We start from the raw sequence: 27,630 nt of genomic DNA, 5'->3' as shown, positions 1-27,630 counted from the left end.
TGGGTCTTTTTCTCAAGCACAGCATATTGCTAAAGGTTTCGGTCTTTTGTCATTGCCTCTATGAGGCCCAATGCAGAAAAGGTGCTTTTTACATTCCACCAGCACATGTGTTAGTTCTGTAACACTGGCGTCGCCTCATTACCACCATGATGCCCAATACTTGAAAAGTGTTTTTTATGTGCCACTAGCATGGGTGCCAGTTACGTGATACCGACAACATCCACAACTATGATTTCACTTGGCATGATGGGTCTTCTCAAGCATGGCATATCACCAAATGTCTCGGTCATTAGTCTTTGCTTCTGTGAAGCCCAAAGTTCGAAGATCATGCTCCACCACTTCATTCCATGTCTTCTTAAGTCTCCCTCTTCCACAGCTACCCCCTACTGTTAGAGATTGGTACCTCTTTACACAGCTGTCCACATCCATACACATCACATGACCATACCAACACAGTCATCTCTCTTGCACACCACATCTGATGCCTCATGACACTTACATGCTGTTGTTCATGCATACTGACATTGCACATCCCAGCCAAGCATACCCGCTTCACTTCTTTCAAGCCTATGCATGTTCTCAGCAGTCACAACCCATGTCCTACTGCTGTGTAGCATGACTGTTTGCACACAGGCATCATATGATCTGCCTTTCACCCTCAGGGAGAGGCCCTTAGTTACCAACAGAGGTAGGATCTTTCTGAACTTTGCTCAACCTACACTCACAGAGGATCCACCTCTGCTACTGACTTGGTCATATATATATATAATAACAGAAAACAACTTTATTAATGAAAAAGTTTGTACATTTAAGGTAGATTATCTTCTTTATAATCTTATTCAATGTAGCCATCTTCAGCATCAATAACTGCTTCTATGTGAGATCTGAATCATCTATATGCTCAAATTAAACGGTCCTAGTTCATATTGGATATTACTCTGACTGGCAACTTTCAAAGAATCCTTGGTGTTATGGAGATGTTGGTTGACCTCTCTCTCAACCAATGCTCCACACATAGTAGTCCAATGAATTGAGATATGGTGAGTTTGGAGGCCAAAAGTTAAGGGTTATGTGGTCATACCATCCATTCTTGGTTTGCTTGAGCCTTATATGATGGCGTACAGTCCTGCCTTCTGTTGTATGGCCGGCCCTCTGTTGCATACTGTATCTATCCAGGGCTTGACAGTTGTTTCCAGAACCTCAATGTAACCAGCAGAGTTAACTCTAAGTCCTTGTGGAAAGTAGTTAGGAGACATCACATGTCCTTCATTATTTACGGTTCCAGAAACCCTGACAGTTGTAGGATGTTTTGTGTGCACGACTGTTGGAACTTCAGAAAGGTCTGAACATAAACATCTGTCATTTTTTTCTGTTAATCTTCTGGTCCTTGTCAAAGTTTTTCTCATCTGAGAAAAAGTAAATGATGTCATGTTCTTCTGGGTTTTTAACTTTGTTTAATTGCCTTTTAGATCTGATCAAATGGTTTTCCCTTGTTTTTTCTGACATAAGCTGATCTCTCCTCATCACATCAGACTTGTACCAGATGTCTTTACAGACATTTCTAACACTTTGAAATCTTTTGCAAGAGACCTCATGGATTTTCTGGGATTTCTGTCAATGATCTGTCAAACTTGTTGAATAAATTTGGGTGTTCTGATTGTATTAGTGCATTGGGAATGCTTTTTGCATTATGATACTGGTGATACTTTTCCATCTGAGGCTTCTCTCCTTGTGAACTTTGTAGACAAGATCTGGCAACTTTTAAAAACTGGGCTATCTCTAAATCTCTGTGCTCAGCCTTTAAGGCCACAATTACAGCATGCCTCTTCATTTCTTAAGGAAGCTGAGTGTCTACCATTATTATTTTCTGAAATATGAATGGCATAAAAATAATTAAAAAACTCTAAAATGTCATGTTCTTAAATCACCTATGCTCCCGATATAAGTAAGCTATATCATTGGCTGACCATTTTAGATTTACTTAAACCTGATGATGGTGGAATTGCATAATAATATGTAATTTTTTTTATGACAACATTGAATAAAGTTCTACCAAAACAACTGTTGCTAATTTAGATGCAATTTGTGTGTCACTATTTTATATTAATACTACACCAAAAATCCTCTAGTGAGTGGAATTGTGGTTATTAATTGGATCTGGTGTTTACATAACTACAGTATATGGTCACCATTTGATGTTTATAATGTATTATTAAACTGTTAGCTGTATTTAATTATACCTAGCCAATATTTGGTGTCTTACATGTTGATATGCTTTGAGTCTTAATGAATCCTAATAACTGAATGACACACTCTCTCTCTCTCTCTCTCTCTCATATATATATATATATATATATATATATATACCCTATTCCCATTCTTTTTCTTGATAATCTTGGATGATATTCTGGGAAGTCCTTAGATACCTGTGAACATGGCTTAAAATGGAGAAGAATGAATCTGGCAGATTTAGACTTTGCTGATGACTTAGCTCTTCTTGCTAACAACTGCACAAAAATGCAGACTATGACAAATACCCTGGATGAAACAGCTGAAAAGATTGGCTTGAGAGTAAATATATCAAAAACAAAAATATAGTAAGTTGCCTGCAATGAAATACATGAAGTCTCAATCAATGAGGAAAAGATAGAAGTTGTTCAACATTTCACATATCTAGGTAGTGTTCAAACAGCAGATGCCAATACTAAAACTTACATAAAACAAAAAGTAGCCAAAGGTGTTGGAATATTCAACAAACTCCAATCAATATGTCAATCAAAGAGGCTCACACTACAAACCAAATTAAGGTTACTCTGGTTAACTGTTATCTCAACAATAACCTATGTTGTTGACACATAGAAGAGTATTACCAGAATTGGAAAACAGATTAATACTTTCCAACAAAGACACATCTGAAAAATCCTGAGCATTAAATGACAAAACATAATCACAAACGAGATGTATTGAAGAGCCAATATCACATAACTGAATAGAAGGGTAGAGGTATGCAGCTGGCAGGGCATGTCCAGTGCATGGGGAACAATATCTCTGCAAGAAATGCAATGACACGATTACCAGCTAGTGGGAAGGGACCAAAGGATAGGCCAAAAGAAACCTAGAAATCCACCTTAAAAGATGACCCACAAAGCTCTGGCATAAACTGACCTATGCCAAAAACAGGAAAAAAGATATACTAACTGCTTAAAGTGGATGGATCTTGAGAAAGACATGGGATAAAGTATTGAAGGTCGATTTCAAGATACTGAGCCTTATGGAGCAGATGTCAAAGGACCAAGATGATTGGTGTTTTGCTGTGCTCAAGAAAACCTGTCCACCACAGCAGAAACGATATCCTAAAATCACCTTCGTTATGCTTGTACATGTAGGACCCTGATGATGTCTACTCTCTCTGTTGTGTCAAGCATTCCCCCTACACCTTCTCCCCTAACACTAATCATTTCTCTATCTATGGTACTACTCTGATGCTGTAATCCCCTAAGAACAGCATAAGCCCATACTACATCCCCTCCCTTTATGTTACTTCCATCTCTCATTATCTACCCTGCTAACTATTTCCACCATTACCTTCTTTCTGTGCCTTCACCCATTGCTTTGTTTCTCCTCTATTATACTCCATCATTAGCACCTCTCTTATCTTCTATCACTTTCATTGCCCTCACATTTCTACCATAAACTCTCTGAGCTACTCCTATATTGCTCACCATCACTGCTACAGTCATCTCTATACTATCTCCAACCATCTCTCTTCATACTCTTTTGAAACTTCCCCCTCATTTGTCTACCTTTCTCTCTAAGTCTCTCTTTTCTTTTCCAACTGGAGTAGCCATGTATCACCTCTACTGCAAGACACCTATCTCTATCCCTCTATTATGCTTTAGCCTCTCATCAACTGGCTCAAAGCCCCCAATACAACTGCTCTTCCCAGTCAAAAGGGTTTTGTTCTGCAAGTTACTCGGTGACCCCCATTCCATAATGGTGATGCTATGTAAAAAGCATCCTGTGTACTTTGTAAAGTCATTGGCATGAGGAAGGGCTTCCAGCCATAGAAAACCAAGCCAAAGCAGACAATAGAGCTTGGTGCAAAACTCTGACTTCCCAGATCCAGTAGAACTGTCCAACTCAGACAAGTATGAAAAACAGATATATATATATATATATATATGTGTGTGTGTGTGTGTGTATATGTGTGTGTGTGTGTGTGTATATATATATATATTAAATGATAATAATATCAAGAGTAATAAGAAATATTAGAAATTTCTACTACCAGTGGCCTAGCGTGTAAAAAAAATTTCGTCAATAGACTATATATTATTTATATAAATACAGTATACATTTAAACACATAAGAGACATCCATCATAGGACTCCTTGCATGCTAGAAAGAACAGCTAAATTCCAAACCACTATTAGGGATAAAACTTCGAAGGGAATGAAAAATAAAAACATTTACCATCTATCTCCTGGACCATGGTTTCAAACTTATTTTAGCAAATAAAATAATTTGCTAGGCGAAGTTTTCTTCAGCAGGTACACCTAGATTAAACATATATGCACGAGGCAATCCAGTATATGCCCCATGCTTATACATTCTAATTTTTCAATTATTAAATGATATAGGTATTGAGCACTTACATTCAGGGCACCAAGTTTCTGTAGAACAATTTGATTAATGCTGTACTTCATGATCTTTTGCAAGTCATCTGCTGTATCCTTTTGAACAATACAACATATGAAAGATGGACATTAAATGACAATGATAATGGTGATATGTATGCATATATATGTATTTGCATTGTGTATGTGCTTTAAATATAGTTGCTTCCTGTACAACAATTATTTCACTTGGATTTATAATTTAAAATCAGTTCATATTTATTAATATCTGACTTCAATTTTTAAACAAAACTGTGTCATAAAACTGCTTTTTAATCAAACAGTTGTGGAATGGGTAATAGCCATTGTACATTTTTTACTATTAAACCTGTTCAAATCTAATTTGCTATTCATGAGTATCATCTCTTTCAATGCAGGTGAAGATCCCCTGATAGATATGGTGGATGCTAGTGACATTAACTCTGTGGCTGGTGTGCTCAAACTGTATTTTAGAGAACTACGGGAACCTCTTTTTCCATTGCATTTATTTGATGAACTGATCAATTGTACAAGTATGTTTTCTTTTCACAATTATTATCTTTCTAATTAATAATTTTTTTTTTTTTTTTTGCAAGCTCAACTTTCCCTGAGTTATAAACCTTAAAATATTTCCTATATCTTGAATATCAAATTATAATTAAGAGATTATCAGAACTGATAAAACTAGATGTACAAAATAATCATTTACATGTAATAAAGGGAGAATATTAGCTCTTTTGTTACAAATAATCTTAGAGATGACAATCTTATTAAAAGAAATGTAATAGTTAAGCTAGTTTTAACATCAACAGGAAACATTAAAAACTAAGCATAAATTATATTATATTGAAAAATGAGGAGCATCAGACAAATTCTTTATGGTGTTTTGTTAATCTTTGAGATTTTGTTGCTATCAACTTTTGGTATCGATGAAATAAAGTTTCACAAGTATCAAGTTGTAATTATTTCAACTATTACAGGAGACAACTCCAAATATGTTTTGGTGTTCTGCACTGAAAACTAATATCTTTTCCTTGATATCTGTTTCTAATGAAGCTTTGTAATGCTCCTTACATTAAATATGTTAACTGTAACTTAACCCTTTCGTTACTAACCCAGCCGTAGCCGGCCGAAAAATTTTTTGGTTCATAAGACTAACCCGGCCAAGCGTACCCATTGTTATTTAAATGTATATTTGAACCCAAATCTCGTTAGTACATTTGTTAAAACACCTGATTTCACTTTGCAAACAGTTGAGTTATTGTCTCCGGCATTGTTTGGCGTGATATTTGAACTCAGTGAATTTTAGAAGATTTTTTTCCACATTTTTTGCGGCGTTAATTTTTTTCAACTTTGAAGATGGAGAGGAGTTTCATGCTATCAAGCAGTGATTCCGAATTTGAAGGTTTTTCAACAGAAGATATGGAGATATTGAAGAAAAGAATGAATGATCTACAAAAGCACGTGGTGAACGAAAAGGAATCGGATATTTCTGTATCCTAAACTGAAAGCAGCGATTCTGAAAGCAGCAACGGCGACAGCGAGGATGATTTTACACCAGAAAAAGATTTTTAAAATATTTTTATTAACAATTTTTCTGAAGAAACAGGGTCTACCCATAGTCTTTCTCAGGCAGCGAAACCTTTAGACTTCTTTTTCATGCTTGTTTGAAATGATTACTGCGGAAACAAACCGTTACGCAGAATGTAAACAAACCGGAAAAAAAAGATAGCTTGTGGTTTCCTGCAACTGTAGATGAAGTACGGGCATTTTTTGCCATAAATATTATTATGGGTATTAGACAGTTACCCAGAATAACAAATTACTGGAGCAATCAGGAACCTTTTGGCGATGAATATATTTCCAGTATTATGAACGAGTACGATTCGTGAAGCTGAACCAATATTTACATGTGAGAGACACTAGCAGTACACCCCGCCGCCCAGTACGTGAAGAACTTTGAGACAAAAATTATGCAATAGAATTGATTAAGAACCCTTTCTTTAATTATGTTCCAAATATCACATTAATATGTTGATAAATAAAAAAGTTACAGGTGTTTAATGAGACTAGTCTAAATTCATGATTATTTTAGAATTTAATTGAAACTCATAAGGGGTGTATTTTGGTCAGAAATATAGTAACGAAAGGGTTAACTGTCTTGTAGCATACAGTTAGATATATTTCCTTTGACAATTTTACTTAAGATTATTTTATATCAGACCCCTTATCTCTCAGCATCTCCAACAAAGATGTCTTTTGTTTTTTCATCCTTAATGTTTCATAGAATGCTATTCATAATTGTAATATCTAACAAGGTCTAAGGAGCATACAATGAACCAAAAGATATTCATTATATTATAATGTGAGTTGTTACTGTCTTCAGTCTATTTGGTATGTTGAAATCTATGTATTCTCAATTATAGGAGTCTTCAGTGGGGAAGCATTGTAATAGTAATAAGAACAGATACAGATATAAGCTTTAATATTTTAGCATTAGAAAAGTCTAAGGGCAAAAACTACCTCTAAAGCTTCTCATATGGAGGATTACTGGATTGTAGAATTGCATGTTCAAAGTATATTATGTTCATTAGATATTATTTTCATATGATTGATTCCCAAAAAGTATGAATGAAAATTAATAAGAAAGTGATTACTCATACTAATTTGCACTGTATTAAATTACATTTTTGCACTTCAAATTTGCTTTCAGTTGAATTTTAATTATTTTCTTTCTTTTTCTAGGAGTAGAAGATCCTAATGTACGTATTGAAAAGATTAAGGAATTAATAACCACCCTACCCCGATCCATCTTTATTGTAATGAGATATCTCTTTGCTTTCTTAAATCAGTAAGTATCTGTAATATTTTGAAAGTCATTATTTTTTAATAATAGCAAGTCAGTTCCTATATTAACTGACATATGACTCTATATCTTCTCTTCTGACAGTTGATAATCAGTGTCCCTCTTGTGTGAACACAGGTTTCCATGATATCACTCAAAGCCTCTAACTGTCAGCTGGGTTTCTAACCAGGATTGATATAGTGGTTAGGAATAACCCATGAGCCATGGTATCTACTTTTTGCCCTCAACTAAAACACTCCTTCGGAATCAAGTAATCTGTTGGATACTTCTTACTCTACATCAACATTTGATGACTTTGGCCCTACCTGTGTCCTATTCACCACATCCCACTAATATTCAAGCCACACATCTATTCTTCTCCAAAGCACAAATCTCTTTTAGCTCTAACCCATTTCTGTAATCCTGGCTATAATCTGTATTCCAACTTCTTTTTGAAAGGTTGTAGCTGCTTATGAATAGAATCCATTGTTTGCATTTCCCCATTGCTCACTTCTTTCATCTAGATATCAGCAATGAACTCACTCTGGTTCAAAGTTACTCTTTTCTGTTACTGACTCTCCAACAATAAGCAAAACTATGTAAAACTATCACTATCACTGATCACTACTACTGTTTCTTCTACTATTACTGCTGATGCTGCTTTTACTACTATGAAAAAAAATGAGTATTGTTTTTGTGATATAAAAGGTTCCCTTCTCTTCCTCTCTTATTTAGGACAATGGGTAGGATTCCATCTGGTTTGACCCACCACTTAGCTCTTTAGTGCCTAGGGTTTGCCTTGAGTTTTCAATGCATCACCACTCACTACTTTTCCTTGAAATACCAAAAAGCAGAAGTAAAAGACAATTTTCCCTCCTCTTATTCAGTATCAGTGGGCTTCATTCCAACCTACATTCTGCTCATCACCTCTTATATATAGATAATACAGATCTCTCAAACTCTATCTCCTATCATGTATGCTATCAAGACTACACTCTTTATTTTTACTGCACACCAAAAGGTGGCATCTGTGCTTACATAGATTCTACTTATCATTCCACTCACCTCTCTCACCTGGATAGCAGTAATAATGACTCCCAGATTCACTGTTTCCAACTCACACTTGTACATCCCACAGATACTACCAAACACCTTGATCTCATTCTCACCTCCAAACCTAATCTATACTAAACTGTAACTACCTTTGCGTTTATTGGGTCATCAAATCAGCTTACTAGTAAGAGTTCTGTGCCACCTGCACCTGACATGATATGATCTTCACTTACTAATTCAGCAGAAATAGCTTGGTGGGCAGCTGAAGCTATCATTTTAGGCATGTCTCTCCACATCTCTCGCACAGCAAAAGTTTAGTGCCCCAAGTACCCCAAGTGGTTCACTCAGTTCTGCTGAAGCTGTTCAGTGTTTAGGCAAAATCCCAGGCCTACATTACCTGGAGAAATTCATTCCCCACCTACCACAACTCTTACGGGACCACTATCCAAACCACAAAAATTACTTCATGCATCATACAGTACTCAAGTTATAATGCTCTTCAAACTACAACAGATTCTTTTGGTAACTTTGCTCCCTTACTGAAAGGATTTCTACCAAGCTTGCAGAATCTTATTTCCTTCCTCTTACCAATGATGATGGTTCCATGAACACCATTCATGTGGAGAAAACTACTACCACTGCTGTCTGCTTTGCAACTAAGTGTGTTCAGGATGCACACACTTAGCAAATCTTCTCCAAATCTGTTCCCTTCAATCCTTCCAGACCCAGCACAGCACCTTGTATTCACACACACCAAGTGGAAAAGTACCTTTAGTCATTTCAAATCAACGAGGTGCTGACAGTGTTCCTTCAATTACAGTATGCAACATAGTTAACTCCAGTCCTCACTAAAAGCTTCAGTTTTCTCTATCAGTAGGAGTATATATTTATCTATAGAAACACACAATAATGTATTCCATCCCTGTCAAAGGACAATTTCTCTGAATCTGCTTGCTAATTTGCTCTCCCAAGAGAAGACTAGACTCTAACTTTGGAAAGGGAAGCTTAAGAACAACTCTGCTCCAAGATAGGTATTCCATCTTGTTGAAAACCTCTTTCCTATCTAAGAACATGGCTCAGTAACAGACTCTCAACTGCCTGAGAAGAACAGGGTGATCGAAAACTACCTTCTTAAGATGGAGCTTCATCTAAAAGAGAGCCATTCTACTGATTGACAAAAACTCACCAAGATGCTACAACCACTAACTCACAAAACTGCTATTTCTTCTCTCTATTTTTTATGCCACTACTGCAATGCCATCCTTTCTTCTGAACTTGCAGTCCACTTATCTTTGTCCCAATCCATCCAATACACCTGTCTCTCTCTCCCTATATTATTTCTAACCTCAGACACTCTGCACTAAACACATTTCCCAATGATTCTTTCTCAAACCTGAAACAGTCTAGAACTGTCTCTTCTCTGGTTAATTAATTCACCTGCAAAAAAAAAAAAAAAAAATTAAGGGTATTTCAGTTATCTAAATATTGTGTCAGTGTGTCTCTGTTGTTCATATCCAGACTTCTTTTTTTATTTTCATATTTCTTATCTTCAATAACTTGAAGAGCCTTTCAAACATCTCTGATATTTCACTGATGTGAATGTATTTTTCCATCCTCTTGCTGAACTGGCAATAAGTGATTATGATGGTAGTGTTGTGTGTGTGTGTGTGTGTGTGTATGAGAGAGAGAGAGAGACAGACACAGAATGCATGCATGAACATGTTAAATCTTTGAATAAAAATTGTTACCAAAACAAATATAACTTTTTAAATTTCCCTATATATTCTACAGTCTGTCAGAATACAGTGATGAAAATATGATGGATCCTTACAACCTTGCCATCTGCTTTGGACCAACCCTTCTTCCTATCCCACCTGACAGGGACCAAGTTAGTTATCAAAGCAATGTGAATGATCTCATCAAAACTATTATCATCAATCAGGAAGAAATCTTTCTCAATGATGGAGGGGAGGTTTATGAAAAATGGATCCTGGATAATCAGTAAGTAGTGGTTATTTTCCTTTCCTTAAAGTTAAACATAATATCCAATTTGGAAGCTAACCTAATAGCCTAGCAGTATTCTTTTTTACATGGTTGGTTACTTCATTTTTTTTATTGCTCTGAGAAAAGAAGCCTTCTCTGTTTTTATGTTAATTTCCCACACATATTGAAGCTTTATTGGTTTGTGGTAGTAAGTCAGTGGAGATGATTACTTAAGGCGGAAAAAATCTCATTAGCTGTGGTGTAAACAAAGTAGGGCTATAGATTTCAGATATTCATTTTGTAGTAGGAGGCATTATATGTAGTCAGTTGAGGGTACCCTCAATAGATTATTAGTTCTTAAGAAAGTCGACTCTGATCAATTATAAATACAAGAGACAGAAAGTATTAGACTTGATAATTTAGTTTAATACTGCATCCTTTGTTTGATACTTATAAGAGATTGTAGATTTTTAAAAAGTTATTTCTTGTGCTTTTCATCTCCAGCTTTAGTTAACAGCTAGGTGGGCTCCACCTAACCAACTTGCTCATAACACACTACATAAAGAACAAACATTAGGAGTATAGATTGTTTTCCAAATGCACGTATGCACACACACACACACCCAAATATACATATATGAGAAATTTTTAACCACAGGACCATATCTGTTGTGTGTGTATATGATATAACAAACACATTTGTGTTGAACCATAATGTATATGTGTAGAGCCTGTTGTTACTTTGTATCTTTTTTGCATGGATGGTTACTTCTTTTTTTTATTGCTCTGAGAAAAGAAGCCTTCCTCCCTGTTTTTATGTTAATTTTCCCCACTGACATAAGCTTCACAGACTCCTAACATTTACCTTGTTCTTTAATAAAATATCCTTTCTAACATAGAATATTATATCAAACAACTAAGAATAGCAGCTCTTTTGAAGTTAGCATACTGAGACAAATGAAATAAAGGAATTTTAAATTTTACTACAATAACTAGTTACTCAAGGTGAAGGTACATAACTTTGCTCTACTCAGTTTACCATCATAACAAAAGTGATTACATTTCTAATTCACAGTTGAATGGTCACTGATAGGAAGGGTATTCAAGTTTAAAAACATATCCACCAAAAACATTTCAGTTAATGTCTTTAAAACTGCTTATAGTAACATATAGTATTGCAATATAGAATCCATAACAATATTTGAACTCATTCCCTTGAAATCAAGGGAATGAGTTCAAATCTTCCCTTATAGTCCTTATCTCAAACCTGGGAACTTACTACAATAGTGTAATTTAACTCCATTATGTAGTTACTAAGTTACTGGATGGTGACTTGTATATTACTGATTTAAATCCTGAAATATGGATGTCATTTTTTATAATGGTTAAACAACTAATATATGCTACTGCAGCAAACTATATATAATACTGTTTGAAGAAATCCATTAATAAAAAAAAATTATTAAAAAAAAATGCTTGTAAATATGGTTTCAACAATCTGGCAGATTCCTAAAACCTATTAAGACATTAAAATGATTTCTTTTGGAGGTATGAGATTTAAGTACATCTGATATCATCCATCCTAAATCCATTTTATATCTGAAATGGTATTCATGTTAAGTATATTAAAAAAAACTGAATATACCATTATTATATGTTATTATTTCTCAAATTTGTTCTATTTAAAAAAGATATTTTTGGTAATAAGCAGTTATATATTTTAGGGATAACATTGATGGCAATGAAGAAGATGAAGTAGGTTCCTTGCCAAGTGATGAAGAAGGTAATTTATTGTCATTTTTCGTTTCTCTTTTCAAATTTTTTTATAATACACTCATCATATGTATACATATATGATTCTATGTATATGTGTACTTGTTTTTGTATCTATTTACATGAATTTATCTACCTACTTATATGTATCTATCTGTGTAGCAATCTATATCTTTGTATTGTCTTTTATGATGATATTCATGCATACAAACTTCTTAGCATTTTCTGTGATGTTTTAAGCCAATTTTCAAAATAGGCTTTGATTATCATAGCTTGTTGCAGATGCCCAGTTTACAAACAATATCAGGTATCTATCGCCTACATTTTATAAAGGAATAGTTTTTTAATTTAATTTGTCAAAAATTACTTAACTTAGTGAGTGAGGTTTGTAGGAATGAAATTTGAAACACTAAGTGTTCCTATTTTGATGTTTACTATTTTTCATTTTATTTTTCTATTCCCTGCTTTTACTCTTAGCATTGCTAATGGCTGCATATGTGTTGCAGTATTGCTTTTACACCAGATACACTTCAATCATAATTAACTTACTTTGACTAGTGCTTTTGCTACTATAACTCCTGTATTCAATTTGCTTTTAAAAAAGACAGACAGACTGATGAGATGAGATTGAGTGAGGGATCTAACTTTCCAATTTCTTTTTTCTTGTTTGTCCCAGCTTTCTTCTACTTCTGTATCTTGTCTGTGCTGCCTTATTTCATGAAAGCAAATTGCTCATTTCTATATTCATATTATGTTGCACAAAATCTGAAGATGCCAATCAACTTTTAACATTTATTTTGTTTATTGATTTTTGGTTTTGCTACATTTATATATGTGTTTTGAAGTATCCCTTTGGTTGTTGTTGAATTCCTTTTTAATGAATTTATTTAATATGATTAGCATAAAACATTATTCTTCAGTTTCAAAATGACAATAACTAATAGATAAATATCATCTCCAAATAAAAATTATATCATATTAGTATCTAAAGTTTTCTGTCATCATGTTTAATATATTATGTTTTATGCCCTCCAAAAACATGATTAACTTTGACACCTATTCCTGCATTTTAATACTTATGCATGCTACCAATCACCTTCAACTTACCCAGTGAAAAATAGAAGGGTTTTATTGAATTAAGAGTTGTTACTGAGTTATAAACTTTGACTTAACACTGCTGATTTAAGGGCAATTTTATCAGTACTTAAAAAAAATATATTAATTTAATGAAGCCTTTGAGAGTGTTGTTACTCAGAGATATATTAATGCATTTGTGAAGATTCATTCTTGAAAACAAAAATAACCACTGTTTGAATCTTCAATTTTGAGTTATTGTGTGTTTATAATCCCTTTAAAAGCTAATAATTTCTTCTTTTTTTTATTATCTAAAGTTTTGATAAGTTGTCAAATTTATCTGTTGTTTAAAGAGGCATCTTCAAAGCTGCAAATTATCTAGTTATTACATATATTATTACTATTGCTATTTTGTTAGTGAAATAATTTGTTTTAAATTTAATTTTAAAATCATAATGTTGAACAGATAAATTTAGATTTATTGAATAATTTTATAGGAATTTTAAAGTAGATGAAACAACCAGATTATTTGGCATATTTGTACACTGAATTGAATCTTTCACATTTAACATAAGATAGTAATAGCTCAGTTTCTTGGATCTTTACTGTACAGACATTAAATAGTTAAAAATATAGTTTCTGATTTAGACACAAGTCCAGCAGTTTTTGAGGGAGAGGGTGTAGTCAATGCCATTGATCCAAGGATGGAAAGCAAATTTGACCTCAGTTGTACCCAGGAAGATTTTTTTTCAATAAAACTGCATATTTTCTGATTTACAAAAATAGTTGATATATGTTTAAATGCCACCCAATGCACAGGAGGAACTAAGACACAGATATGTTACAGTAGCTTTAAAATATTCTTAATTTACTTAAGAATTTATATAATTGTGCATGACTTTTTTTTTTTTTTCATAACAAACAAATTAATATTTTTCTTATTTTGTCATTTATTTACTCTTATCTCTACTATTTTGAATGATGACTATTTGCCTTTCTTGCAGCCTCCTTCTGTGGTAAGCCTGAATCCCTCGGAAACATCTTTATAATTCCCTCTTTCCCAGCATGTGTCTACATTTGTTCTCCTCAATACAGCTTAATGCCACCCACCAGCCTTTTGGTGTTCATTGTTTTATATTTCTATGTTCTAGGCAACTGAAAAGCTTCATTGCTCCTGGAAAAAAAATTTCATATTTGTGAAAATCATTTTTTATTATTATTATTATTATTATTACTATTACTTTGTAATGTGTGTGCATGCATGTGCACTTCACAGAAATAGTATCCTAGTAGAAATTTTAAATATAATTACATGTCCATTGTGCTTTCTGTTCACAAAAATATTATTACCTGTATACCAGTATGGTTAACATGATTTATATTGCACTAGATAATGATAGACATTAAATGCCACACTAAAACATACAGAACTGAAAATTTTAAATAACTCAGTACTGTAAAATCCAAAATGGAATGAAAATTCAAACAATAGAATTTTGGAATGTATCAATGACAAGTTGAAAGCTGAATATTTCACATTCTTTCTGTGTGCATGCATGTACATGCCTGTATATGTTCTTCTGTATGAGTGCTTAATACTTTAGTATGGCAGGTTTACAGATCAAGTTTAAATTTTCAGATGTCATGACTTCACTAGTATGATAATACCTTTAACATAGATATGACATATATCTTTAAATTTCATTTCCTATCATTCTCAACTAAGGTTTTAACTACTTAAAAAATTCATTGTTATGAATTGTACTTTAGGTTTTTGGCACTTAATAAATCATGAATTTGATTTCTGCACAATGTGAGAAAGGAAGTCAAATACAAAAACTCTGCCTTTTACTTTTATCTTTATTTCCAAAGTGCAACAATTATTTTATTTTTTCTCTGTATTATGTTATAGCTTAAATCCAAGCTCCAAACAAAAATAATATCTAAATTTCTATTTATTTATACCAAATATATTTTATATAATAATGACGAAAGTTCAGTGTTTCTTCTTTGATATGGAGAAGCAAAATACTAATATTTGATTTCCTAATAATTCTCAAAATCTCTTGTTTCAATATACATCTTGTATCTCTTATAGAAGTATATTTACTGCATTTATTTCAATTACTAATTTTGAAACCTGTCAAATCAAAAAACTTTGAGAGACACATCTATTTTTCTTAACCCTTTCTTCAGTCTCTCTTCTACCATTCTTAGTTCATGGCTGTTTAGAAGTAGGAAGGGTATACAACTATAAACAGAAAAAAATATTTCAATCTATGTAAATGTCTGAATAAAGATATTTTTTCTAGCAAATGCAAATATATGGGAAATAGGTATGACAGTAATATTGAAACTTATTGGTTTGTGGTAGTAAGTCAGTGAAGATGATTACTTACGGGAAATCTTCTCATTAGCTGTGGTGTAAACTAAGTAGGGCTATAGATTTCAGATATTCATTTTGTAGTAGGGGGCATTATATATAGTCAGTTGAGGTTTAACCTCAATAGATTATTAATTCTTAAGAAAGTTGACTCAAGAGACAGAAAGTATTAGACTTGATAATTTAGTTTAATACTGCAGCCTTTCTGTTTGATACTTATAAGAGATTGTAGATTTTAAAAAAGTTATTTCTCGTGCTTTTCATTTCCAGCTTTAGTTAACAGCCTGGTGCCTGGTGGGCTCCACCTTGCCAACTTGTTAATAACACACTACATAAAGAACAAACATTAGGAGTATAGGTTGTTTTCCAAATGTGCATCCTCCACCCCACCCAAATATACATATATGAGAACTTTTTAAACCACAGGACCATATCAGCTGTGTGTATGTATGATGTAACAAATGCATTTGTGTTGAACCATGATGTATATTTGTAGCGCCTGTTGTTGTTTCCATATCAAACTTTCATGGTGGTTTTAAGGTATTTGGACACTATTGTCATCAGTGAACTTATGTAGTAGACAAGCTTTTTTTTTATCGTTTCCCCACTTCCTCATCTGTTGTGGAAATTTCCCACTATGGAATCATGGTGCAGAAGTAAAATCATTGTGAAAATCATTTTTTTTATTATGATTATTATTATTATTATTATTATTATTATTATAACTTTGTAATGTGTGTGCATGCATGTGCACTTCACAGAAATAGTATCCTAGTAGAAATTTTAAATATAATTACATGTCCATTGTAATTATATATACATAAAAATTGAGATGACAAAGGAATAAATAATTATCTTATGAACTTCATTAGCTTACACCTGTTTCTGCTATAAGATGCTGTGACCTGAGTATCACCTTATTGCTTCATTGGAGTTGCAAAGCATTCATCATTATCATCATCATTTACTGTCTGCTCTCCATGCTGGCTTGGGTTTGATGGTTTGACTGGAGTTGATGAGCCAAAGAGCTACACCAGGCTCCAGTCTGATTTGGCATGGTTTCTACAGCTGGATGCCCTTCCTAAAGCCAACCACTCTAGGAGTGTAATGGGTGTTTTTATGTGTCACCAGCAATGACCATGACTATGATTCACTGGCGAGTGTCATTTACATGGCACCAGCAATAACCACAACTGCAATACATGGGTGCCATTTACATGGCACCAGTAGCGACCACAACTACGATTCATAGGTGCCATTTGCATGGCACTGGCAATGATTATGACTCAAACAACTATATTGTTCATATGGATTTCTTTTTTCTTTGAAAAACTGTTCAACTATAGTAAAAATGTACATTATTTACATTGGACAAATATGTGTCCTCATCTTGTTTGTTGTTACCACAATATTTCAGCTAATTTACTCTCCAGCTTTCATCAGGTTAATTACTCATGGGTATATAAGCGTAATGGTTAATAGTGCAGGCTACTAACTCCAAGATTCCGAGTTCAATTCCAGGCAGAACCTTGAATAATAATAATAATAATAATAATAATAACAACATCAGCAAAAAATACCTTAGGAATGAGAACCCAGGGTTGGGTTCAAAATTCCACTTGGACACCTGATGAAGGCTGAAGAGTAAATCAGTCGAAACATTGTGGTAACAACAACAAAGATGAGGACACATATCCGTCCAATGTAAATAATGTACAGAGTTCCTCATCTCTAAAATATAGAACAGTATAGCAATAATGGATTCACTTTTTAGTGTCTGTTTTAAGTTCCTTTGTAAACAATAAATCTTACATAATTTTCTGATTTTTAACAAAGCGAACATATCCTAAAAGTAGTGCCCCATTGCCTGGGAGAGTCGACTGGTCCAATTGTAAACCAGATTGTTGATTTTTAAGTATTGTAAATAACATTTCTTTTTGCTAGATCAGATTGGAGCCTGGTGCAGCCTCCAATGTCCTCAGGTATTTAATCAATTCTTTCCACAGAATTACTACTAAGTGAAATTGTTCTGATAATTCCACTTGTACTGTTCTACTGTACGAAGAGCTTCCTCTATAGCTGGCAAAATGAGCTGTTCTCCAATTGTATGAGGTTTCCCTGACCTGGCAGTCATCCTGGAGATATTATATGCACAAATAAGTCCTCTGTCGCATTTCTGTGATTGGTTTGTCATAAATGGGTGAATACATTTTCTGTTGCTAAATTTATCCCATATGACAAATCTTTGTTTGCTTTATCAGGGTTTGTCTTGTTTAAATGATGGGAAAGCCTGGGTGGCTTCATGGCCTCATTCAAAAAAGCTTTCTCGTGAAGAAAACACATTGGCTGCCAATGTTCTGTGTCATGAGGACCACAGACTTAAAGTGTTTTGTGTTGCGAGACAGTGTGTGAAAGAGAATTGTGATGTCGTGGGAGAGAAGTGTGTTCACATGGATGATGGCCTACTTGCATTTGGTGAGGCTGCAAAGAGAGAGACTTGGAGACGTCACTATGGTGGGCTGCTGGATGAAGAGGGTATATGGGAGAAGGAGAATCTGCTGAATGTCGACTCAGCAGAGGGACCAGCTGTCCGAATTGACAGTACCTTGGTGAATGGGGGAATTAAGGGTATGAAGGCGGGTAGGGCTCCCAGCCCATTGGGAATCACTGCAGAGATGCTTGAAATATCTGGCATTGTCGGCTATAGTCTGGCCGCCCGTATGGTCAATCAAATGATTGACGAGATGCAGTTTGGGTTTATGTCGGGGAGGAGCACCACTGATGCTGTGTTTCTGGTAAGACAGCTGCAGGAGTAATATCTAGCCAAAGATAAACCTCTGTACCTGACTTTCGTTAACTTGGAGAAAGCCTTTGACAGGGTCCCCCGCTCCCTTATCTGGCGGTCAATGCAGAAACTGGTGATAGATGAGTGGTTGGTGAGAGCTGTGCAGGGATGCTGTCAGTGAGATGAGGGTTGGCAACAAGTATGGTGGAGAGCTCCAGGTAGGGGTGGGGGTCCACTAGGGATCAGTCCTCAGCCCCATCTTATTCATCATGGTCCTCCAGGCAACAACAGAGGAGTTCAGGACAGCCCCTGGGAGATTCTCTATGCTGATGACCTTGCTCTGGTGGCTGAGTCACTGTCAGAGCTAGAGGAGAGGTTTCGGGTGTGAAAGCAGGGTCTGGAATCGAGAGGCCTTGGAGTCAGTCTGGCAAGGACCAAGGTCTTAATAGGTGGGAAGGCGGACAAATCACAAGTCTCTTTGAGTGGATGGCCCTACTCAATCTGTGGAAGGAGCATAGGTAGAAGCTCGATGGGATGTACCCGGTGTGGACACATGGGGGAGTGCAGCCAATGTCAAGAGAAGGCTAAATGGGAGGTTTTTTTTTTTTTGTGTGGCGGGTGCTCAGGGGTAGTGAATGCTGAGGGTGTGCAGGGGAAAGCTTCCATCACATGCCAGGGTGAGGGACTGGAGGTGGTTGATGTCTTCCATTGCCTGGGTAACCAGGTCAGTAGCAGGGATGGATGCTCAGAGAGTGTAGCTGCTGGAGTAAGGATGACCTGGGTGAGGTTCAGAGGGCTTCTACCTCTGCTGATGACAGGGGGCCTCTCGCTCGGATCAAGGGGTGGTGCATGTGTGCGAGCAGCCATGCTGCATGGCAATGAAGTATAGGCCATGACTGCTTAGGACATGTGTAGGCTTGCAAGGAGTGAAGCTAGTATGCTCTGCTGGATGTGTAATGTTGGTGTGTATGCATGACAGAGTGTGGGTGCCCTGAGAGAAGGGTTGGACATGGGAAGAATCAGATGTGGTAAGCAAGAGAGACAACTGCACTGGTGTGGTCATGTGTTGCATATGGATGAGGACAGCTGTGGGGTGGGTCAGACCCTAGCAGTAGAAGGAGCCTGTGGAGAAGGTGGACCTTGGACAGGGTGGTGAGGCATGACCTTCGAACGTTGAGCCTCGCAGAGGCGATGACAGGTGACTGAGACCTTTGGAGGTGTGTTGTGTTTGAGAGGACCCAACAGGCCAAGTGAGACCGTTACTGTGGCCTGTACCAGTGTGGTATGGCCAGCCCATTTAGGAGTGCCCTTCAATCATTTGGTGGTGAACTGTGCTTGCAAGGGCCTATTGGGTCAAGTGAAGTCATTGCCATGGCTGATGGCAGTGCCACCTGATTGGTACCCACACCGATGGCATGTAAGAGGCATCATTCAAGCGTGGTTGATGCCAGTGCTGGCTGACTGGCTCCCATGCTGGTGGCATGTAAAAAGCACCATTTGAGTGTCATTGATGCCAGTGCTGGCTGGCTGACTAGTCCCGTGCCGATGGCACGTAAAAAGTACCATTCAAGCATGGTCGATGCCAGTACCACCAGACTGACCCTTGTTCTGGTGGCACGTAAAAAGCACCCACTATACTCTCTGAGTAGTTGGCATTAGGAAGGGCATCCAGCTGTAGAAACATTGCCAGATCAGATTGGAGCCTGGTGCAGCCTTCTGGCTTGCCAGCCCTCAGTCAAACTATCCAACCCATGCCATCATAGAAAGCAGACGTTAAACTATGATGATGATGATATTGTCTGCATTTTCGCTTTAATGAGTTTGGGTGACATGATTTTATAGATGAACTCAATCACATAAAAATACAAATAATGCCAACCATCACCATTAGCTCTTCAAAAACTATTGAGAGACAGGGGTACTTTTTTTTTCATGAGATAATGGTACTTTGTTGAAACAATAATGATCAATTGTTATATGGAACCTTTACAACAGTTTCCCCAACTAAATCAGCTGCTTCAACATTGTAAATGTGCACCTGCCTAGTCTATGTAGCATCTCGATAAATATGGTTAGAGGTGGAAGCACATTAATTTATTTGAAAGAAACTGGAAAATTAGTTGAGTGACACTAGATATTTGAGACACAAATTAAAGTATATGTTAGAGAGATCCACTGACTTAACATAAAGCATGTTCACAATAAGCAAGGTGCTTAATAACCATTTCTCTGTCAAATTTTTCCTGTTGATAAATTTCATGATTATAATTGCAGTAAGAAAAGATAATGGAAAATAAATAATTTAAGAAAAATTTTAAAGCAAAATCCCAATATTTATATAATTCATCGAATGATGGTAATAATAATAATAAATAAATTTTTGTTACAATTAAAAAAAGTTCTCAAAATTCATTCTTGGCCGGATATAATACGTGTAGAAATTAATTCAGTACCGCAATTAATTAATTAAAAGTGAAAATAAATAAAACAAATGAAGATAAAATAATAACTCATCTCTTTTTTGAAAATACTTATTTATTCTTATAGTAAACTTATTAAAAAAATTAATTGATCATTTTCCAGTTTCATGGTAGTAACTGGGTTGGATTTAAACCATGAGTAGGTGGGGTACTTCATGTTTGGTGGACCCCTCCGAGTTTCCCAGGAAACTCCGACTCCCCACTTCCCCACTTCTTTTTTGTGGAAAAAAGTGGCTTGCAGGTTTGGAGGTCAGATGTGTTGAACGCACTTGAAAAAAACATGAGGGAAAAAATTATTTCACACCGAGGTACAAGCGAGTCTTTTACAAAATATTTGCTAAATATTTTTTTACCTCATATATTTCACTTTCAAGGAAATGAAAAGTGCTACAAATGCCTCAGAAAAAATATAATTTCAGGGGAAATTATGTAAGATTTGTCTCAACACGAGTTCACATCGAGAATATTGCAAACCTAATATAAACATGTCGTATTAAGGAAAAGAAAAAAATGTTTACTCCCTTCCATCATCGTGTCCTGTGCCGTCCTTTCTATGTGAGATATTTTTATTATCATAAAAGGAATCATCACGATTAAAATTAATATTTTTGATTTTATTCGGCATTATGAATTTAATTTTTTCTTTAAATGCTTCCCTCCATTACTTGATACAAGAAAAAAAAAAAACCTTTAAAAATCCTGACCAAAATAAATTCTAACTTAACAATAAAATATTAGGAAGAGAAAGAAAAGGTGATACTGCATAAGTGGATGAATCACAGAGGGATGTTTATCCCTTCTTGCCAGTATGAAAGCCAATCTAGTTATACTCTCTTTACTCTTTTACTTGTTTCAGTCATTTGACTGCGGCCATGCTGGAGCACCGCCTTTAGTCGAGCACAAAGCGACCCCAGAGCTTATTCTTTGTAAGCCTAGTACTTATGCTATCGGTCTCTTTTGCCGAATCGCTAAGTTACAGGGATGTAAACACACCAGCATCGGTTGTCAAGCGATGTTGGGGGGACACACACAAACACACACACACACACACACACACATACATATATACGATGGGCTTCTTTCAGTTTCCGTCTACCAAATCCACTCACAAGGCTTTGGTCGGCCTGAGGCTATAGTAGAAGACACTTGCCCAAGGTGCCATGCAGTGGGACTGAACCCAGAATCATGTGGTTGGTTAGCAAGCTACTTTATTTCATAAACATTTGCCATAAAGGCATTACAAAGAGGGGACAAACAAGGATAGACAAACATAAAAGGGATGAAGTAGCTGTATCGATTAAATATTTACAATTTTAAATATACAATAAAAATTGGATTATATTTATAATGTTCAATTGAAGCATTGCTCATTACAGATGCAATTTGTAATTGCTTTCCTGAAGGATAGGCATCCGACCACCAGGGTAGACCCCTTGCTTTTTCTTTCCCTTGTTTTTGGCTCCCACTTACCTGGTGCCAAACACTCCCAGCTTCCTCGCCACAGGCTTCCATCTTCTCATGAATCTGTCTTGTGACAGATACCTTATCTCCAGCCTGATCTTACTACTGAGGTGGTAACAAAAAAAGTTAACTAACCCCTGGCCAGATACAAAGGTATCCGTCACTATGCCTCTTACTGTGCCTATGTTGGTATTTTTGTATTTACTTGGTAGAGGGAGGCAGGTAATGGGAGTAGAGGAAGGTATGATAATAATATGGGGATAGAGGTGTTTGTAGTAGTGTTAGATTTATTTGCTATTCATTCTGCAGATTTTAAGGATGAGTACATTTCTTTGTTCTATTTCATTCAAGACTTGACTCCCCTCAATAAATTCTGAACCCAACAAATGGTCAGCTGCTATACAGTGGGGTTTGTTGACCGAATTGAATAATACCACCCCTATTATAGTAATTTTTTTCACTTTTTCTGTTGTTATCATCTTAAACATTTGTATTTTCATTTACTTGTTTAGATTCCTTCACTGTTCTATAATTTGTTACTTCTTTTCAAAATATATTTTTTCAAATCCCATGAATGATATTTTGTTTCTATACTTCCATGATATGACCATCTCAGAGTGTATATTTATCATGCTTTCCCTGGATGTGATTATTTCCAGGGCTTCTTCAAAGCATATTCTGTATACTCATGAAGTTCTGTTATATGGTACATATATATCTACATTCATAGATTTGAATGCTTTCCTAATGGCAGACGTTAGCATAGCAATGCTACTGCGTAATGCTCGCATTAGACAAATCCTCAATGATGCCCTATATCCACAAGTCACAAGAATTCAAATCTAATGAGAAAAAAGGCTCATTGGATTTGAATGCACTGTGAACAGTGGAAGTGTCACTTTCACATAATTCTGCATGTTCTCTGCCTCATATACCACTGCAGTATCTTTGATAGGCATAACCTCAAATGGATCGTACTGTTTAGTAAACATGGCATTAGAATTTTTCAAATATGTTTTTGTTGATGTGAAAATTAGATTCAATGAAATTAAGTGGTATCAGATACCTGTTGTGTACACTGAAGCCAAACACTATAGCTCTGCAGTTGGTTGATTGGATAACTATAGATTTCTTTGTATCTCCTGTTGCTTTCAAGTCACTGAAAAGTTTTTGGTTACTCTCATCCCTGAGAGCTTTAGAGCAGATTGTGAAGATTTTTTGGTGCAGGCATGGTGATGTGGTACAAAGTTTGCTTCCCAACCACATGGTTCTAGGTTCAGTCATACTGCATGGTGGTTGTCTTCTAAGCCTTGTGAGTGGATTTGGTAGACAGAGACTGAAAGAAGCCCATCATATGTGTGTGTGTGTATATGTATGTATGCGTATTTATGTATATATATATATATATATATATATATATATATATGACGTTGACCACTAACGTGGACATGATCTATTTCTAGCACATTGAATGTCCACGTTAGTGGTCAACGTCATATATAAAAATGTACTTTAATCCCCTGAGATTGCAGATACTGTTTCTGAATCTCTTTGATTCTTTAAATGTGCTAGCTTCCTGGTAATTAATCGATATTAATTAATATATGATTTTTTGCCATATCTTTTAATAATATATTATATATATATATATATATATATATATATATATATATATATATATATATATATATATAAACAGTTGTAGCATGGAAGATGTTTTTAAGCCATTTAAGAACACACAAAAGCTGTTAGCTTCACTTCAACTTTTAAATTTTATTTGTGTCAAAATATTTTGATCGCTTTGAAACTGCGACCTGTTCACTAACAAAACTTCATGCGGCCTCTGAGAAAGTAACAGCTAGTTCATGATATATATATATATATATATATATATATATATATATATATATATATATATATATATATGTTTATGTATATATGCATGTACGTATGCATATGCGTACATGTGTATACATACATGCATACGCATGTACACATATACATATGTATACATACATGCATACGCATGTACACATATACATATGTACATGCACACATACATACATATATGTATACATACATAAACACATATATATCATGAACTAACTGTTACTTTCTCAGATGCAGCATGAAGTTTTGTCAGTGAACAGGGCGCAGTTTCAAAGTGACGAAAGTATTTTGACACAAATTAAATTTAAATGTTGAAGTGAAACTAATGGTTTTTGTGTGTTCTTAAATGGCTTACAGACATCTTCCACTCTGCAATTGTTTTTGTTTCAGCACACAATCTCAGATCAAGTCACTTGCTATGCAAGTACATCTCCTTTATATATACTGTAAAAATCCACGTAATTCATGCACTTTTTTCGCAAAAATAAAAATAAACTTTAGAGGGTGTGTAAGTTACATGAGTAGATCGTTTCCAGAATTTTTTTAAAAATTACTTTTGTTGTAAAACGACATACAAAACATAAACATTCATACAGGAAGTTGATTCGTTTAATGCCAGAATAGGATTTTACAGAAAAAATAATGGCTTAAATATTATGAAGTTGACTTTTATTTATGCTGGATAGTATAATGCTTACTTTTTCTGTATAAATTTACTGAAGCCATTAAATAGTTAACTACTTTTTGAAGTCTGACATTCATACTGATAACCATGGTCCAGGTCATATTTTACATTGCTTGGAGTTTCTACTTATTGCAATGGAGCACCATTGACGTACATAGTGATATGGATATTCCTGACTGAAAAAAATGTAATGATATAGATAATCGTGATTGTATTTTTTTATTTTTGTCTGTTTATTGCTAGGCACAGCTTTAAGTTTGTCGTACTGTTTACGCCAATTTCAAACATTAGCTTCATTAACATTAAATTGCCTTTCAGCAGCTCTATTGCCACGTTCAAATGCATATTCAGTATATTTAATTTCTCCTTTGCAGTAAACAATTCATAAGTTCTGCCTATACTAACAACAACAGTAATGACAAATTTTTAAGTTTGCTTGACGATAAGCTTCAAAGAGATTAACATTTTGATACTCCATATCAAAGGTCCCAACAAGAATAGGCAGAAAAGAATTCTGTTTGCATAATGATTTTATTGATTACCTTCCTCTGTTGGTTGAGTAAAGTGTCATCCAAGCTGATGTTTATTGGTAATTAAACTTAATTTGCAACACCTGTGCATATTTATCAGCTTTGTTTCCACTGGTAATTCTTATCAACAACTTTAATGGTGATCGTGAGTTGAGAAGACATACAGCAGTATGCTAAAGATTGGACATAATCTCTTGTGGGCAAGAAATGTAAAATAAAGTTTATTATAAACAACACAAGCACTTTGTAATTTAATAGCTTTCAATGTGATACCTGTTAAACATAAATTATTTTTATCTAATAAAAATTTAATAAAATCATAAGTAAGTGAAATTATGCTAAATACAACTAAATTGAAAACCTTTTCCCCCTAGCTATATCAGCAATTCTGAAAACTTTTAGGTGCAAATTTTACATGAGTAGAATCTTTTTTTAACAAATTTTATCCTGAAAATCACCTGCATAAATTACACAAGTGCACAAATTGCATGAGTGTTTACTATATATATATTAATTTATTATCATATATACATGTAATTATAATCGAGGGTATGTGTGCATGTTTGTTCCCCACCACTGCTTCACAACCGGTGTTGGTTTGTTTATGTTCCCTTAACTTAGTTTGGCAAAACAAGACTGATTGAATAGTTATCAGGCTTTAAAAAATGAAGTGCTAGTGGTGATTTGTTCAACTAAAATTCTTTGTAGTGCCTCAGCATGGCTGCAATCAGATGACTGAAACATGTAAAAGAATAAAAGTATCTATGAACATAAGATTTCATATCTAAACCATTCTTACTGGCCTTAGCTAACATCCTCCATCGCACACTATGGGTTATGGATTTGTTGTGATAAATTGTTTGAATCAGCCAGAAAGATGTAGGTACATTTGTGATGATTGGGGTACCATGTGATGAACAGAGGACTTCTGTTGTTTTCAGCTTGACCAAAGTTCCCTAAACTGTTACCTTTGCACACTCAACATCAATGATTTTCTGAGAGAACATCTAACATTGATTATTTCAGCAATAATATTTTATCAGAGTGATTTCATAGTACCTCACTATCTGTGACAAAAAAAAAAAAAGAATGTTAATATCTTAGATTTGTTATATGCAAAATATAAGCTCTTAATATACTATGCTTATTGTGATGTAACATTTTTAATATAGTCTCAGTTTAGCTACCAGATGTTGTATACATGTTTGTGTGCAGATGGGTGTCACCATCATTATCATTTTGTGCCTGATTTCCATGCTTGATAGGTTGGGCAGGTCATCAAAGTCTGAGTGAATTCTTGTTTGAAGTTGCTACCATCCCTAGATGATTCAAAAGACCACATTTTTCTTTTATGTTCTGTTTTGACAAGGTTTTTATGGCTGGATATTCTTCCTAATGCCAATCACTTCGCAGTATGGACTGGATGCATTTTATCACAACACTGCTACTCGAGGGGCTATCATGTACTCAATAAGATTGAACATTCCTCTCCACCCTACTTTGTCTCTCTTCATTCACTAACCACTTTACAGAATGTACTGAGTATATTTTATTATATGGCATTGTCACTAAAGAGAGAGAAAGAGAGGTTATTTTCTAAAGAATTTTCTTTATGTTGCCTTCATTCTTACAGGGCAGATGAGACTAAAAGGTGAAAAGAGGAGAGGTGATGGCTAAGAGGGTGTAAAAAGTATGAGTGTGGTGGAAATAATGTGAGGGAGATAGTGATTGCTATAAGTTGATTGATGGCAAGGTGATTGAGTAACAGATGAGTACTCTGATGGGATAGCAATAAAGACGTGTGATGGTAAAAGACAGTGAATAGTAGACAGCAATAGAGATGGGTGATTGTAAAAGTGGTATATGTTAATGAAGAGTCACATAGAAAGGGTGATAGCTTAGAGAAGTAGAATGCTACAAAGATTAATGGTAGAAGAGAGGCAAGACGATAGATTAAATACCAACAGATATACTCAAATATCATTCCTCAATACACAAGTTGCATACAGTGAATAGAAGAATGAGAGTATAGT

At 35.1% G+C, this 27,630-nt stretch overlaps 1 protein-coding gene across 4 annotated transcripts in view; it reads left to right on the top strand.

The window, feature by feature from the left end:
* LOC106872494 (SLIT-ROBO Rho GTPase-activating protein 1-like) overlaps window positions 1–27,630 on the top strand; it is a 654,858-nt gene that overhangs the window by 548,837 nt on the left and 78,391 nt on the right. For all 4 annotated transcript variants that reach the window (XM_089351041.1, XM_089351043.1, XM_089351040.1 and 1 more), the window contains 4 exons: window positions 5,054–5,188; window positions 7,401–7,506; window positions 10,345–10,554; window positions 12,261–12,319. In XM_089351041.1, the coding sequence (XP_089207167.1) occupies window positions 5,054–5,188; window positions 7,401–7,506; window positions 10,345–10,554; window positions 12,261–12,319 (510 nt within the window). The remainder of the gene's footprint in view (window positions 1–5,053; window positions 5,189–7,400; window positions 7,507–10,344; window positions 10,555–12,260; window positions 12,320–27,630) is intronic.

This window comes from Octopus bimaculoides, chromosome 4, assembly GCF_046866305.1.
Source record: "Octopus bimaculoides isolate indiv1 chromosome 4, ASM4686630v1, whole genome shotgun sequence".
Lineage (NCBI taxonomy): Eukaryota > Metazoa > Mollusca > Cephalopoda > Octopoda > Octopodidae > Octopus > Octopus bimaculoides.
The sequence above is the reverse complement of the archived record's forward strand: the minus strand, read 5'-3'. Positions and strand labels throughout refer to the sequence as shown.